Consider the following 17,288-nt stretch of genomic DNA (forward strand, 5'->3'; position numbering starts at 1 on the left):
ATATTGTATTTTATGTTTTTCCTTTTCAAAGGAGTCCTTACGTTGGACTACTAATTTTCTTAGATGGATTTTAATGCTGCATTCGATCAGTAAATTTAAAAAAAAAAAGCATTGCTATCCCTAATAAAAGCTATATGAATTACCAGCCATCTACACCACGCAGATATCATAACTAGAGATCGAATCGTCGATCAGCTCTCTCTCTCTCTCTCTCTCTCTCTCTCTCTCACACACACACACACACACAAAACTCTCTCTCTCTCTCCAAAAAATCAGGCTTACATATAAATTATTTTCAGTTGATTGGCTTTAAAAGCAACATATGATAAGATAATGCGATATAATGTTGATAAAACGCTGCACACTACACTTTCTGACAACAAAAGAAGGCATAAACAAAATAAACTCCAGCAAAATATTTTAATAACAAAATGATATATATATTTTTTAAAATTTAAAATTGAGTGGTGTTCAAGCATGCGTGACTTTGAGACCTTTTATATGACTTATGATTTGAATATTATATTAAATTTAGTACCGATCTACCCAAGTATGTATTCATAAATGCATAACATTGTTGCACAAGCTGTTGTTAGCCATGAAGTGTTTATTAAATAAACTTATCGAAATCTTTGAACAGAAACTTAAGAAATAAGAAATACGCTCTGAAGGTCTATAATTTATTTCAGAAGAAAGGTACATGCTTGTTTCTTCTTGTCGGCATCCTGGGTATTGTATGCGGTGGCGGAGTGAGAGGGTGGGTGTGGGGTTGGGAAGGGGTAATGAAATCTTGCAGTAGTCCGCTATCCCCTAATTCCGAAATAGTGATCAGTTTTCAGAAACACCAGAAGTTTGCTTTACAACGTGCAAAAAGTACGCACCTACAAAAATCAAAGATTTGACAACGGAATCGCCCCAATGAGCATGGGCCATTTTATGCTTCACGAAACACGTTACACATTTTTTCTTAAAAACAGAAGAACTGTTATTAGTTTAAATTACAGTCAAGGGATAAATCACCTTGACTTTCGCAAGTCGTAAATTAACAAAGTAATGGGGCCACGTGTTTGGAACAAATCTGATGCACTTAACGTACAGACGTGACCTCAGAGTTGATTGGCATAGAGATAATATCCAAAATTTGATAGTAAATCGCCAGATAGCATCGGCCCCTAATTAGCGGCGATTGTGCAGGAGCGATTCTTTCATTTGTTTTGTTTCATCCCCCCACCTCCAAATGACAGTTCACTGAACATAACTGTAGTTGTCTTTGCTTCAGTGTCTGCAGTTTTGTTTATGAAATATGAAAGCTGTTACAAAGCCATGACAACCATGAAATAAGAAACGTTGTATTTATTCTCCATGTATTTAACGTGAAGTAGTCATAACAAGGTTATCGCTACCAACATCACAAGCAACGCCTGTATTAATTTACATTTTCATGTAAAAGACAGCAAAAATTTTAAACGTTGTTAGATTCGATTTATTTACAATAGTAGCAACTGTAAAATTATCAGTCGTTAATACTGCAGGTAATTTTTGTTAATGATATAAAAATGAAACTCTTGCAGGCGATCGCGAAAATTTGTACAGAACTTCACGTTCATGGTAAATATCACCGTCCAAAATTTTTATAGAACATACTTAATGGACTTTTCCAAAAATAACGGCTGGTTTTTCTAAGCCTACCCAAAGTTATGTCCATCCATCCACCTGATCTTTTTTATGTTGTCACGTACAACAACCAAGCCATCACCATTTATCGATACCAAAAGTTTGAAAGTAGTTTGTACTAGGAGCTCGAAATTAAATCGTTAACTTCATCCAGAATAAGGCAAAGGTCAAGGTCACATAAAACGAATGCAGTTTGCAGACGATAACTCGACTTGTACACCAGATACCCTTGCAAAATTTGATATAGCTTGCATTTGAGGTACGATGGACACTTACTGAACTTGTAGCGAAATGATAAAAGGACAAAGTCACAGTTACTAGAACAAGAACACTTGTTTTTCCCTGTATCACGAGTTTTTAACACATCCTTTGCAGAAGACTTGCATTTCAGACAAGTAAGGACCCCCCCCCCCCCATTTTGTGTTAAATAGCAAATAGGTAAAGGACATAGCCTGACAAAACAAAAACGATTTACACAAAACTACTTAAGTTATGAACCATATGATTTGACTGAACTTTGTAAATGGGTTGTACTTGAGATTCTGATGACATCTTTGATCTATTGATTTTTTGGAGTTAAACAAGGTCAAGGTCAGAGGTAAAATTAATTTTTACAAAGGAACTTGAGTCTTTGCCACAAACCAAGACCAAACTTTGAGACAAGAAAGCACATATCAGTTAAGAGGTATTTCTAATGAAGGTGGATATACAATGTTCCGTTTACGTTACTCTTGTTTCAATAATAGTTTCAATTTGATACAAAACGGAAATAATGGTATTGAGATTTTAGTTATGTATGTTTCCAATATTTAATATTTTTTTAAAATTTACTACAGATGTATCCAAGTTATAATTTGTTTGTGGACACTGACTGTACTTGTAACATACTTTGTTTGCGTTGAATTCAACAGCAGAAGATTGAGTAGAGTAGGGTTGTTTCGACTAGCGTCTTGTACAGTTTTAAATATAAATATTAAAATAACATATTGAAATAAAATTACAAAATAAATATTTAAAAAATATATTGAAATAAAATTACAATACCGCAATGGAAAAAAAGAGGAAATTTACTACGTTTAGACGCTTTTGAACACAAACCTAGCAATACTCCACAAGACACTAATACGATATAAATTGATGTACCCTAGGTCATATAAGAGTGACCTTCTACATACTGGTTATCAAGTTATATTACTTTATCTTGAGACATCTACAAGGCAGTCTCTCTCTGTCTGTCTGTCTGTCTCTCTCTCTTGAGTCCAAGGCTCGGCTAGCGTGGGTACGTGGGAAAGCCTGCCAGTAGCTTCTCGTGGGTCGGTGGTTCTTAACTGGGTTTTCCAAGGTTCTTCCACCACCAGTTATACTGGGAGCCATGTATAGCCTATCTTGTGCTGAAAAATGGCGTTAAACCCTAGAACAACAACTCTCTCTCTCTCTCTCTCCATATATGGACTGTAACAGACTGTCATAATATGGGGGTGAGCTGTAACATGCAAGGGACCAAACTTGGTATAGCTAATATTTGCTTTGGTGACAATTGAAAGAATTCTAACATAAAGTGATGGCTTCCTCACCTCACACATGTATTTTTATCAGTGAACATATACTATGAGGAAATGAATTGAAACAACCTTTATTAGAATAATACAGATATTATTAACTTTTGACAGTGGCGAACGTACGGTAAAGTTGTTTACATTTGCAAATATACAATGGAGCGAAGTTTTGGAATAACTGTTACTTTCATGGACATTTCTCTGGCTGTTGTTATTTTGGAAATTGTGCATGATCTAAGCACACTACTAACTAAAAAAAAAACTCCCTTGTTGGCAGCCTGACTTGAAGTACACTACCTTTATTAGTTATTAAAATAAGTAAAATGAATTTTGCCTGACTAGAAAATAATAGCTTTTGAGATAGGAATGAATGAATTACCATATATGTACCATTTTTAAAGAAAAGTTACCGACTTGTACTTAACAGTTACCTCTAAAATCCAGGAAGTGAAAATGACCAAGTGGAGCGGTCAGTAAGGTCAAGCTCTATACTCTGTAACCCATATTAAACACATTAAAGGGAATTAAACGTTCTTTGAACAATACCTAAGAAATACAAGTCCTTTTTAAAAACAGCCAGTATAACCATTGAGGAAAACAGGAGAAATTCTTTATTTGTAAAAATCTAACAAAATGCAAAATACAGAACTGTAGAGTGTCACCATAATGGGTTTGCTAATGTATTTTTGTGATCTGTCACATTGAAAGTTTCATGGAAAACAATACGACTTTGAACCTGCTAGGGCCCATGTGTTAACATTGAAATGGAGGAATAGTAGGGTACGTAGTGAGTAAGAATCCAATAGTGAGTGAATATGACTGAAAGTAACCTGTTATCTAATACAGACTATGTCTCTTGATTAAGGAAATTTTGTTACTAATGATAAATCGCGAAGAAAAGGACAGAGTGGCTACAAAATTGTCCATGTATCATAATTTTAAACAATTTCTTGAAAAGCTAAATCTCCAGAATGTTTGTATGAATGCAGGTATAGGGTTTATAGGCACATCAGCACAATCCTGGCTACAGTACCAAGTAAACAATCAACCCTCCCAAATGAAATAGAAAAACAAACATTTCTAAATCCTTGTGAAAAAAAAACACTCAAAAAAGGTAAATGTATTCCTACAAGACAAAGAAAAACAGTAAAAGCATAAATTCGATAAAAAGTATATAAAACCCAAAATTTTTACAAAGTTTCTTGAAAAGCCAAGTCTCCAGCTGAGATTGATTAACTGTTTATCAGAGTTTGACAAAAATACATCTACATGACAAAGACTGCCTTAGGTCAAATCACCGATGATCAAAGTATCACAGCCAAAGTGTCAACTGTTCCATAATCAGATAAAGTTACAACATCTGTCTTCACATCATGACCATCATCAAACTAGTCCGACAGCTTTACCTACATAGATGCCTGATTCTTATTAATCAATGCATCGATGAGTCGAATTGCAATGTCACAGAGAGCAATCTGTCAGTCAATCAGAGAACTATCTCTCACTTTAGGACAAAATTTGTCATCAACCTCACTGTCATAGCACGAAACGTGTTTACAATGACGTATCCTTGTGATCTTGAAAGCGATATTTCGTGCCTATAATCTGACAACACGCATAGAGTGGGATGCCTATAGAAAATATGTTGTGTGTGTGTGTGTGTGTGTGTGTGTGTGTGTGTGTGAGAGAGAGAGAGAGAGAGAGAGAGAGAGAGAGAGAGAGAGAGAGATATTTAACCTGTGCAAACACGTGAAGGTCCATTGACTGATCTGTGCAAAACATCAGTCAGAATGAATAATTGCAAATGCACAATTAATGGAATATATCCCCAATGATGGAAATATAAAGTAACTTACCCTCATTTCGAAACCTCTAACAAAAGTATTTTCTAACAGCATATAAAAGATTAAAGCAACAGTAGGTTACGGAATACAAGTTTTATTGCACATATATAATATCCGCATGTGACTATTGGACATAAATTGCAAATGATACATACATCTGATGATACATAAATGATACATTTATACATTTGAATAATAACAAAATAAACGCTCTATACATTTTATTCCAAACAATTAAAATAATCATTGAGGTATGTACCATGATATGTGTATTACAATAATATCAATATATCTTTCAATATTTGTAGATAATACCCTTACAGAATGACCAACACTGTAAATATTTGCTTACAAGTCGATCCCTATTGCATACAACATAGACCACGATTATCTGTTGCGTAATATGCCAGCAGACCAGAGTCCATGTTGTTTCCTCTACTGTTTAGTCCTGACAAACTGCAGAGACCTGTATCTGCCAGCACATTATCTGATGGAAGATCTGGGTCTATGTAGCTGAACCTGACTTATATGCAAGTATATACAGTACCTATGCTTGCTGACAGCATCAACCACAGGTGCTTGATGCAAGCTTGCTGTTGAAAAAAAGCAATAATGTGAAGGAAAAAAATTATACAGGGTGACAAAATTACCTCAGACTATCCACGTGACCCATTCTGACATAGTACCCAATATATCATGCTATAAAAGAGACTAGTATGATCGACAGGGTCATGTGTCAGAATAGGATAATCTGAGGTAATTTTTTACTTGGTAAAAACATAGTATGGCAGTACGTTCAGCTATGACTTATATCGATAGTTTGAACTGTTGTACTGGACAGTTTATTAAAGTTCATTGTCATAGAGGTGATCAATAGGTCCATCAGAAAGAATAAACCATTGATTACTTAACTGACTGACAATATTTAGTGTCCTGTCTTAAGAATCATTTGTGGAAGAGCTCATTGGTAAAGTACATTAAGTGGAACTCAACTTATTTTAAGTTAGGTAAATCAATGAGAGCATGAAGAAGAACAAAGGCTGCTACTGATTGTTTCTTTGAATAATGATTGTTAACTGATAGGAGAACTAGAGGTCAAATTGTCAGAAATATCTCACACACTTGGCAACTGATATTAAGTCTTCCAAAGATTAACGTCTAATGGGTCTAGTCTATAATTACTCTTACGTCTTTTCCTGATGGAATCGAATTCTGATGCGACCAAGTGGTGCATTTTCAAGTTCTGTCAACACTTTCAAGTCAGTTGAAATGCAATGGTAGCTGAAGAATGCCAAAGCTGGCTGAAGTTGGGGCATGTTACTTTAACCAAAATCAAGGGCGGATAAAGGCTCACTGGTGCCCTAAGCACTGACAAAACTTGGTGCCCCCCTCCTTTCCACGTACACCTGGGAAGGTAACCCTAGGGTGCACCATGATCAAGAAACAGAACATTATGATCAATTTGCACTAGTTTTATCAATGTGTTTTTTACAATTCTTCATTCTTTTTTTTCTTTTCACCCTTTTCTCAACTCTGTGGTGCCCCCTTTGGCCCTGGTGCCCTAAGCACATGCTTAGTCTGCTTAATGGTTAATACGCCCCTGACCAAAATGAATAAAATCATACAAATGTTGACAAACACAACTAGATAGCTACGTTTCGTTAAAAAAAATCAACTCACCTTATAAACAATGCTGTTTATTTAGACGTAAAACATTGGGCCAAACAATATAAATATCAGGGTAGACATCTATAATTGGAGGACTAAGTTGCATGCACTAATTTACCATGGGACCTCAGAACACACTTCTTGAGTCTGAACCTCCCCCTCCCTTCCATACTAATCAGGGAGACTGGCAGGTATGAAATGTCCATACTAATCAGGGAGTAATGGCAGGTATGACATGTCCATACTAATTAGGGGGGCTGGCAGGTATGAAATGTCCTTACTAATTAGGGAGACTGGCAGGCATGAAATGTCCATACTCCATACTAATCAGGGAGTCAGGCAGATATGAAATGTCCATACTAATCAGGGAGCCTGGCAGGTATGAAATGGCCATACTAGGCAGGGAGGCTGACAGGTATAAAATATCCATACTAATCAGGGAGACTGGCAGGTATGAAATATCCATACTAATCAGGGAGACTGGCAGGTATGAAATATCCATACTAATTAGGGAGGCTGGCAGGTATAAAATATCCATACTAATCAGGGAGCCTTGTAGGTATGAATATCCATACTAATCAGGGAGACTGGCAGGCATCAAATGTTCATGAAGCTCTCCAATTTAATTGCACGTTCAAACTTAAATTTTGATAGTTTACATTAAGTAGACTAATTGAAACACAAGTGTCTTTCAAGTAAAAAAAAAACATTCGGATAGATGTATATGTTCATTTTTATTTAATACATATCATTTACTCTTGAAGTTTTGATCTGGTATTTGGTATAGCTATTCAAGCCATATTTCCAAACGAAGCACACAGATTCAAATTCTTAAAAAATTATTTAAGGTGTTTTCTCTGATATCCATGTGTAAATAATTTTACATGCAGTGAATCAAACTTGTATAAATCCTATTTTTATTCTTACAATAAAGCTTAATATGTTCAGTGAACATAAAAAGGTGGCATGTAACTATGTTTCTCTTTACTCTAATCTGTGTTTCATAGACCCTCCAATTTTTTTAATTTGATGCCAAAGTTTAGTTTCTATGCAGTCTGACCCCCCCCCCAGTTCTTACACAAAGGGAATCTTGTACTCTCACAATTTACACCATAGGGGATACACTGATGTAATAAATACAGAACTATATTTGTATTTTGTTCTTGGTCAGGGAAAAGAACTTGTTTGATATGGCATGTGCATGTATCTTGGTCACATGGCCTCAGCATATCCCTATACCATATCATTCTTTCCACTGACTCTGATCAAAATACATATGCAGTTTTGTGTATGTATACTTTAATTCTAACAGATTAAGAAGACTTATGACAAAGGTAATTTTGAGTTGATTTGACGAGATACATGGATAATGTGTCAAAGCAATCACACATAAAAGAATTACTTTCAATTTATTCTTCTCATAGTATTAGAACTCCACATATTTCATTCAATATCACAATATAATAAGGAATTTATACTCAATAATGTATTTAAATGACTTGCTGATTGCACATAGTCATTTTTTAAAATTACAGATGAAGACTCAGAACTGATATGCATCAGAGCGCTACATACATCAAACTTAGTGACACTGAACTAAAATATGTGCTCCAGTTAATACATGCTGAACGTCACATACCAAATGGACTTGATTTTAGCTCCAACACAGCTATGAACTGCATCGACCCAGATATACCTTTGCATACTGCACCAGGAGATCAGGATGTATGCAGTTTGCAATTGGATCTGACTTGTAAGCAAGTATATATATATATATATATATATATATATATATATATATATATATATGTATGTGTGTGTGTGTTGAACTATCAGATTGATTAAAATATTAGGTTCAGTCAAAGACATTATGTGCTGCCCATGTCTCTGATTCTAGTCATCAATTCATTAATTATTTTGGTCTACATGTGCACTAGGTATGATTCGTATCCAAAGTTGAATCATGCAATAAAATTGTATCCATGATTAGAAGTTATCTACTCTTTTAAAATGAATGTAGCAAAAACATTGAGTTGTATAGCACTTGTATAAATTACAAGAATACTACTGTAGAAATACCGCTGAACTAGACTCTACAGATGTAACAGTATATAAATTACTGTGAGGTAATCCCTCTTAAATAGGGTTAATTTCAATTAAACTTGGCAGTGTGTCTGAAAGGCAGGGTTTGTATGTTTGCACACATGTGAGATTTAAGGACTTTTCTGACACTTTATAAAACCTCAGAAATAAATATACAGGATCTCAGATATAGAGAGTAAAATAGAAAATCAAACAGAATGGCAAGCAATACAAAGCAAACAAACTAAAAACACCATGGATCAGCAATACACGGTCACTGATGAACCAAAATTGTTTTAGCAAAAGCAAAACTAATTTTTAAGGTCTTTAAAACAAAACTATAAAGTTTTAATGAATTGCAAATTCCTGGGTTTAAAAGGTCAAAGTCCATTACATATAAGGTGATCAAGGAAGTGAACAAATCCCTTAAGGATTACTTGGCTATATGACATTAACCCCCCCCCAATGAAAACAAAAAACAACAACTGATACGACAAGCAGCTAATTGAAAATGGTGGAATAAACTGATATATGACTCATCATTTACACAGACAACCACACATATAACACTTCATGTAAAATATATATAGAAATATGTGAATTACAATTATACTAGTACAACCACACATATAACACTTCATGTAAAATATATATAGAAATATGTGAATTACAATTATACTAGTAAATCTGTTGACATGGTTTAGGGACCATATATTCATACATTCCTAAATGCTTCAAAATGTTCAATTTGTTTCAAAATTTGCTTCTTTGATTTTTTGCAACTGTATAGTTTTTATTATTTGCTTTCATGTTTCATGGTTAAATATTTTTGACTTGATATCAGGTCTAGAGAAAACAAAAAATTTCAACCAAATGGAAAACTAATCCTGTAAGTTGTGTAGACATTTTCATCATCTAGTCTGATGATAAAGTCCAAACAATTATCTTTACCTTGATGCCACTAGAGACAAATGGCAATGCCAGCGGCATCCAAATGTACTATACTTTGATAATACAAACCCGTTTCTTTGTACCCCCCCCACCTATTTAAATAACAGAAACCTTTAATGTGATAAAAAGTGCAAGGAACTTAGTCAATTCATTCACTGATTTATAGTTTCTAACCTGACTCTGAGTAGAGTGGCCCTAACACCATCATCGTATGCGCGTTTAATGCTTAACGGAAGTTTTCAGTGTAATAGACAGACATGCTCAAATCCATTTCCAGTTTCTGGACAAGTCCATTTTCAGCAAAGGGGTGTATCACGACTACAGATGTACATACATAAGTTGTCTGCTTCCGATATTTACAATTTCGAATCAAGCAAAGGAAAATAATGACAAGTACAAATTTGCTTTTCATGTGAATTTAACAAGAAGTTTAATTTCTATGTTCATATATGCAGAGGGATATAATTCCAAATTCTCAACGTTATGTAATTTATGCAATTATTCAGTAGTTACTGCCTAGTTGTGTTAGAAACATCGTTTTTCATTTGCTATTTGACTAGTGCATGAGCAGAAGGGTAAAAGTTGGACTTCTTTTTTCTTCTTTTTTTTGTGGCTAAATGGAGCCATTATTTTTGTATGGAGACCAGACTTTATTCCAAATGCCTATCTTCTCCTACTTTTTGCAAAGACTCATCTGTCTGTTTGCAGTTCATATTGAGTAGGTCTCTTAATCAACCCATTAATGAATAAATTTTAGTAGCTCTTTTAATCAACATAATAACGAACATATTGAGTAGATCTCCTTATTAGCCCAATAATTAATATAATGAGTAGATATCTTAATCAACCCATTAATGAATATATTGGGTAGATCTCTTAATCAACCCATTAATGAATATATTGAGTAGATCTCTTAATCATCCCATTAATGAATATACTGAGTAGATCTCTTAATCAATACAATAATGAATATATTGAGTAGATCTCTTAATCAACCCATTAATGAATAGATTGAGTAGATCTCTTAATCAACCCATTAATAAATATATTGAGTAGATCTCTTAATCATCCCATTAATGAATATACTGAGTAGATCTCTTAGTCAATACAATAATGAATAGATTGAGTAGATCTCTTAATCAACCCATTAATGAATATATTGAGTAGATCTCTTAATCATCCCATTAATGAATATACTGAGTAGATCTCTTAGTCAATACAATAATGAATATATTGAGTAGATCTCTTAATCAACCCATTAATGAATAGATTGAGTAGATCTCTTAATCAACCCATTAATGAATATATTGAGTAGATCTCTTAATCATCCCATTAATGAATATATTGAGTAGATCTCTTAATCATCCCATTAATGGATATATTGGGTAGATCTCTTAATCAACCCATTAATGAATATATTGAGTAGATCTCTTAATCATCCCATTAATGGATATATTGAGTAGATCTCTTAATCAACCCATTAATGAATATATTGAGTAGATCTCTTAATCATCCCATTAATGAATATACTGAGTAGATCTCTTAGTCAATACAATAATGAATATATTGAGTAGATCTCTTAATCAACCCATTAATGAATAGATTGAGTAGATCTCTTAATCAACCCATTAATAAATATATTGGGTAGATCTCTTAATCAACCCATTAATGAATATATTGAGTAGATCTCTTAATCATCCCATTAATGAATATACTGAGTAGATCTCTTAGTCAATACAATAATGAATATATTGAGTAGATCTCTTAATCAACCCATTAATGAATAGATTGAGTAGATCTCTTAATCAACCCATTAATAAATATATTGGGTAGATCTCTTAATCAACCCATTAATGAATATATTGAGTAGATCTCTTAATCATCCAATTAATGAATATACTGAGTAGATCTCTTAGTCAATACAATAATGAATATATTGAGTAGATCTCTTAATCAACCCATTAATGAATAGATTGAGTAGATCTCTTAATCAACCCATTAATAAATATATTGGGTAGATCTCTTAATCAACCCATTAATGAATATATTGAGTAGATCTCTTAATCATCCCATTAATGAATATACTGAGTAGATCTCTTAGTCAATACAATAATGAATATATTGAGTAGATCTCTTAATCAACCCATTAATAAATATATTGGGTAGATCTCTTAATCATCCCATTAATGAATATACTGAGTAGATCTCTTAGTCAATACAATAATGAATATATTGAGTAGATCTCTTAATCAACCCATTAATGAATAGATTGAGTAGATCTCTTAATCATCCCATTAATGAATATACTGAGTAGATCTCTTAGTCAATACAATAATGAATATATTGAGTAGATCTCTTAATCAACCCATTAATAAATATATTGGGTAGATCTCTTAATCAACCCATTAATGAATATATTGAGTAGATATCTTAATCAACCCATTAATGAATATATTGAGTAGATATCTTAATCATCCCATTAATGGATATATTGAGTAGATATCTCAATCAACACAATAAGGAATATATTGAATAGATCTCTTAATCAACCCTTTAATGAACAATTACTACACAAAATGTACATAAAAATTTGAAAAATACAAAATAAAAATTTTAATCATATGTTTGCTTAACATGCATGTAGTGGATCAATCTATTGCACTTTCCTTGACTTTGCAGACAAACATTTCTACCATTTCTTCATATTTCATAGATGTAGTAGTACTCCTTTCTTCATAAAGCATAAACTGCTATGGAGGACTGATTATATCACAAAATAAATAAAACATCCAAGGTAGATCATAAGTCCTGTTCAAGTGTACAAATATTGTTAGTAGTGAGAATGGTTGCCACTTAAAAAATGAAAATGGGAACTGCAAAACAATATTTGATTCAACTGAGTGGTGTCATGTACATCTCTCCATCAGTGACTCCTGAGCAATGGGGTCCACAGACAATGACCATGGCTTAGGTTATAGCAAAGAAGACTCAAACTTTGGTTACCTGTTTGGGGAAAGGGTGGTGGTGGTGTGGGGTGCTTGCAACTTTTTTGACAAATGAGAATTACAAAGTCCTTTGTCCTTCACAAGTATTCATGTAAATGGATCTGAGATCTGAAAAACTAAAATAAAGTCAATAAACTGATGTCAGACTTTTAACTTGGATCAAGCTGACACGCAGTACCCACAAATGCATGTATCAGTAAAGTCTGTGTTATTTCCATGTTAAGATGGGACCATGTGTATCCAATACAACAAACACAAGTGAACTAAATCTAATAATGCATCCATAAACTGCTGGAGCCAAAGCCATCGATATATTTGCACTAGTAATTTCCTCCAGATAACAAATCTAAATGTCATTCCATACATAGAACATTACAATGGCAGAATACAATTGTTCCTCCTAAAAAAACAGTTTGGGTAGGGCAGTTGCATGGTTCTGAAACACTATATCCAGACTGACAAAAAATCCAGTCAAAAGAAAGAGAAAGGACAAACATGGTTGTATTTTAATAGATTTTCTAAGTTTTTTTTCTGAATGCATCACTGCAAATTTTTAAGGATGATCCATAAATGTCTTGTGCCACCATAGACAGCTTTTTTCCAGGGACTTTTCAAGGACTTCCTAAAGTTTCCAAGGAGTGATTTTTGTTACCAAAACTGGACTATTTGTGCCATGGTCCATTTTAGCAAACCAATTTTTATCCCACTTTATATATTTTTTCATTTTTAAATACACAAGTAACAAGGATGTTAATGTAATATTGGCACCTTTTATGTATTGTAAATGGTTGATATAATTGATCTGTTAATTAGCCAGTGTTATTATGCCAAAATGCCATTAAAGTCTCAACAGTTTTCACAATAAAGCTGGTTTAGCCAATGAGTAAGCATTTAATTAGATTCTCATGGAAGTCCTAGCCAATGAGTAAGCATTTAATTAGATTCTCTTGGAAGTCCTAACCAATGAGTAAGCATTTAATTAGATTCTCATGGAAGTCCTAGTCAATGAGTAAGCATTTAATTAGATTCTCATGGAAGTCCTAGCCAATGAGTAAGAATTTAATTAGATTCTCATGGAAGTCCTAGCCAATGAGTAAGCATTTAATTAGATTCTCATGGAAGTCCCAGCGAGAATCACCATGACAATCAGTGGACTCTTTTATTGTCCAAATACAAAATAGCAAAAAATCATTTGTTGTAATGATTATATTGGAAATCAAATTAAAAAATTAAATCAAAACAAAAATTTAACTTGACAAAACTTTTTTAATTGGTATTTTTATTTTATAGTGTTGCCACAAATAGGCTTTTTATGTTTTCACTGATCCATATTTCAGCATACATTGTGTTATTTATCAAAACAGATTTTTTTTAACAACAATCTCATAAAAACAATGGGATTCATGGCTGTCTCCATATATAAGTGAGTCTGTGAGTGTTTAGGGTGTGCTAAAATGAGGCAGAAGCATATGTGTGATAACTGTACAAGCAAAATGCTTGAGATCAAGCATAAACTTTACATGCTAGAGAAATTTATGAAAAAAAGGCAGGTAACTAGTCTTACCCATCATATAGAAATGTAAATGGTTTACATATTTTCATAACAAAAAGTGAGAAGATGAAACATCAATGAGATCCCACCAAGAGTCTGAAGTTTTGAGCTAGAACAAACTTGTACAGAGTTCCTTAAGACAGATTCTTATTCTGCAGGTGGGATTTTGCTCTCTGCCAAGAATTAATATGATAGATGTTTGTTCCTTTCATTTCTCAAAAACAAAAAAAGACACATCAGCACATACAATTTTTTGAAAATAATTGAGTATTTTCAACAATTTTGTTTTCCTTACCATGAGCATGACAAGTTTAGTTTACAACGAAAGATTTGTTGTGAAAAATGTATTGGAGTTAATGGTTAGGCAAAATGTCTCCTTCCAATGATACCACTGCAAGCAAAATTACAGCTATTCATGTCATAATGATAATGACACCAGCTACAATGTCATTAAGTGTATTTTTTGTGGGACATGCATATAGGAATGAGAGAAAATAAACTATATCTTAACTACAACTAAATTATACCAATGAACTATGCTAATTTCTGTCAGTGTTTGTTACAATTTTATTGATGTCTGGTTTTCTGTTTCTTTTTTTTCCTACTTGTATGATGCTGCGATGCTCTATGCTGTTTGACTGGAGTTTCCTCTCTCCTGAATCCCAGATCCTGCTCCCATAGGGGCAGCTGACTCTTTACCATTGCCCAATAATTTTTCTGCAAGAAAATAAATAAACTTGAGTACAAAGCATGCTAAGCATAAATAATTTTAATTCTAAGTGACTCTGACATTTTCTTTAGAGCAACACAGTATCATAAAATTTTGTAAAAAGCTGTTAAAAGATAATTTTAAAAAAAGTAAAGTTTTAGCTTCTTTTTTTTTTGAAAAAAAAATGGCTAACTGTCACCAACCTAATTTAAAAATATTTACTTTTTCTGTTTGGATCATGCATGTGATAATGAAAATTAAAAATTTCCAAAATGATTGTCCAGATAATTAATATATCATCCGGATTGTGTATATCAATGTATTTAGTTCATTGATGGTTTGAAGTGATCAAGGGGAACAAGATTGCACTGTATCCTTGCATGATAAAAATGAACTTTTCATGATGATGTATCAGCATTTTCTTTTACAAATAAAATAATTCTGCATTTATGTTCATTGTTTTTCTTTATGTTTGTCAAATTATGTCAGATTCATAGAAGCATGCCATAATTGGATAGTGTTTAAATTTTTTCTTTCTGGATTGGTCTGTCCATGAAAAAAGTAAACACTGTATATAATTAAACGTATGTGGCCAGTCTGTTTATTATGGGTATGTACTGCTGTTGGTAATAAGTGTCAACAGTATCCTGATATTTTCAGTGACCAGAACTAAATGATATAGTTACTTCAACTTCTGTAAACTCTGGGCAATCATAAAGAACAGCAAGTATCATGTGATGTAATCTGTCTGAATGGACGTTATGAAAAGAAAATCAACTGACTGACTGGAGTGCATTTTAATATCGAAATAATTTGATAATGTTAAGAACATTTTTGACAGCATAATGTATCGCTGAAATATTTATTCATATTATGAAAATGTGAAAGATAATCAACATAATCCTTACAAATAAGTGAAATGATCTTCAAAATTAATTGAAATGATCTTGACAGTACAATTCCAAATATGGCATTGATGGCCCTAAATATGCAAATGAGACAGATCACTTAGACTGGTTCAGTAATTTAATTACAGATTACCGTTATGTACAGTGATACTCTACATATGAAGGCAAAACCAACCAAACTGAGGTAATCAAGGCAAAATCTCCATTTGAACAAAACTGAGAGAACAAGAACTTGAGAAACTCACGTCAGAGATGTTGGCTGCTTTATTACATTCAATCACCAGCCAAGTTTATTAGCTACTGGAAATGGGAAAATAAGTATAATAACCCACATAGATGGTTAAACACTTTATTTCACACAAGCTAATCCAATTTACTGAGAATGCGAATCATCTATACAATATAAAGCTATGGAACAGATTTTTATATTGCTGCCTGTGATAGCACAGTTAATCCACATGCTAAGATGTTTTTTCTAAGCATTTTTATACTCTAACAGCCATCTCTTCAATCAAATGATGATGAATTATTTGTTAAAAGATTCCTTAGTTTACATTCCAATGTGAATAATTGATTGTTTAAATTTTGTCAGCTTTAAATAATATTCTTGGTGTCTTTGCAATGTTTGAATTATCTAAAAATTATTATAATGTTTGAACTATCAAAAATTATTATGTTTGAAATATCAAAAATTATTATAAAGTATGAACTATCAAAATTTATTATAATGTTGGAACTATCGAAAAGTATTATAATGTTTGAAAACATGGTGTCCAGAAAATTGGAAGACCCATATATTTAGGCCAATGACTGTACTTTCAAGTTGGGCATATTTTCAAGTAAAGGTATTAGTAGACAATGAGAAAATTTTATGTGTTTCAAATATTTATTTAATTATTGATGTATATAAAATTCTATCATGCCTTCTATAATTGCTTCTAAATTGAGTCCAACTGCAAACAACACAGACCCTGATCTGCTATTGCCTAATGCATAAACCCATATATGCTGGCACATCATGTGATGGCAGATTAGGGACTGCTCTGATTACAGTTTGGACTTTACTTATAAGTGAGTATATACGATATTTCTGAGGGAGTACTACTTTTGAGGTCAGCTTAATTGAGAAATTCCTAGGGTATCTTGTGATTTTCTTTAAAACTAAGGTTACATTTTCACCTTATTATTAAAAAAGACAAGACAGGTTTGACAAATTTGAGCAACAAAATTTTATTTTCAGCAAAGGATCAGATGAAATTTTTAAAATTGATGTAATAACCTTTTGGATTTTTACCTTAGCTATCTAAAATATAGCAATTAATTAATCATCATCACTCAT

The 17,288-nt window shown here is 33.0% G+C and overlaps 1 protein-coding gene across 1 annotated transcript in view; it reads right to left on the reverse strand.

The window, feature by feature from the left end:
• Nucleotides 1-11,691: 11,691 nt before the first annotated feature.
• The window catches only part of LOC149772775 (centrosomal protein 15-like), a 28,624-nt gene continuing 23,027 nt past the window's right edge, over nucleotides 11,692-17,288 (reverse strand). Inside the window, exon 4 of the mRNA XM_089947310.1 lies at nucleotides 11,692-15,049. Coding sequence (XP_089803436.1) covers nucleotides 14,900-15,049 — 150 coding nt within the window. The 3' untranslated portion in view covers nucleotides 11,692-14,899. The remainder of the gene's footprint in view (nucleotides 15,050-17,288) is intronic.

This window comes from Sinohyriopsis cumingii, unplaced genomic scaffold (genome assembly GCF_028554795.1).
Source record: "Sinohyriopsis cumingii isolate HCF-2022 unplaced genomic scaffold, ASM2855479v2 utg001176l, whole genome shotgun sequence".
In the NCBI taxonomy this organism is placed as follows: Eukaryota; Metazoa; Mollusca; class Bivalvia; order Unionida; family Unionidae; genus Sinohyriopsis; species Sinohyriopsis cumingii.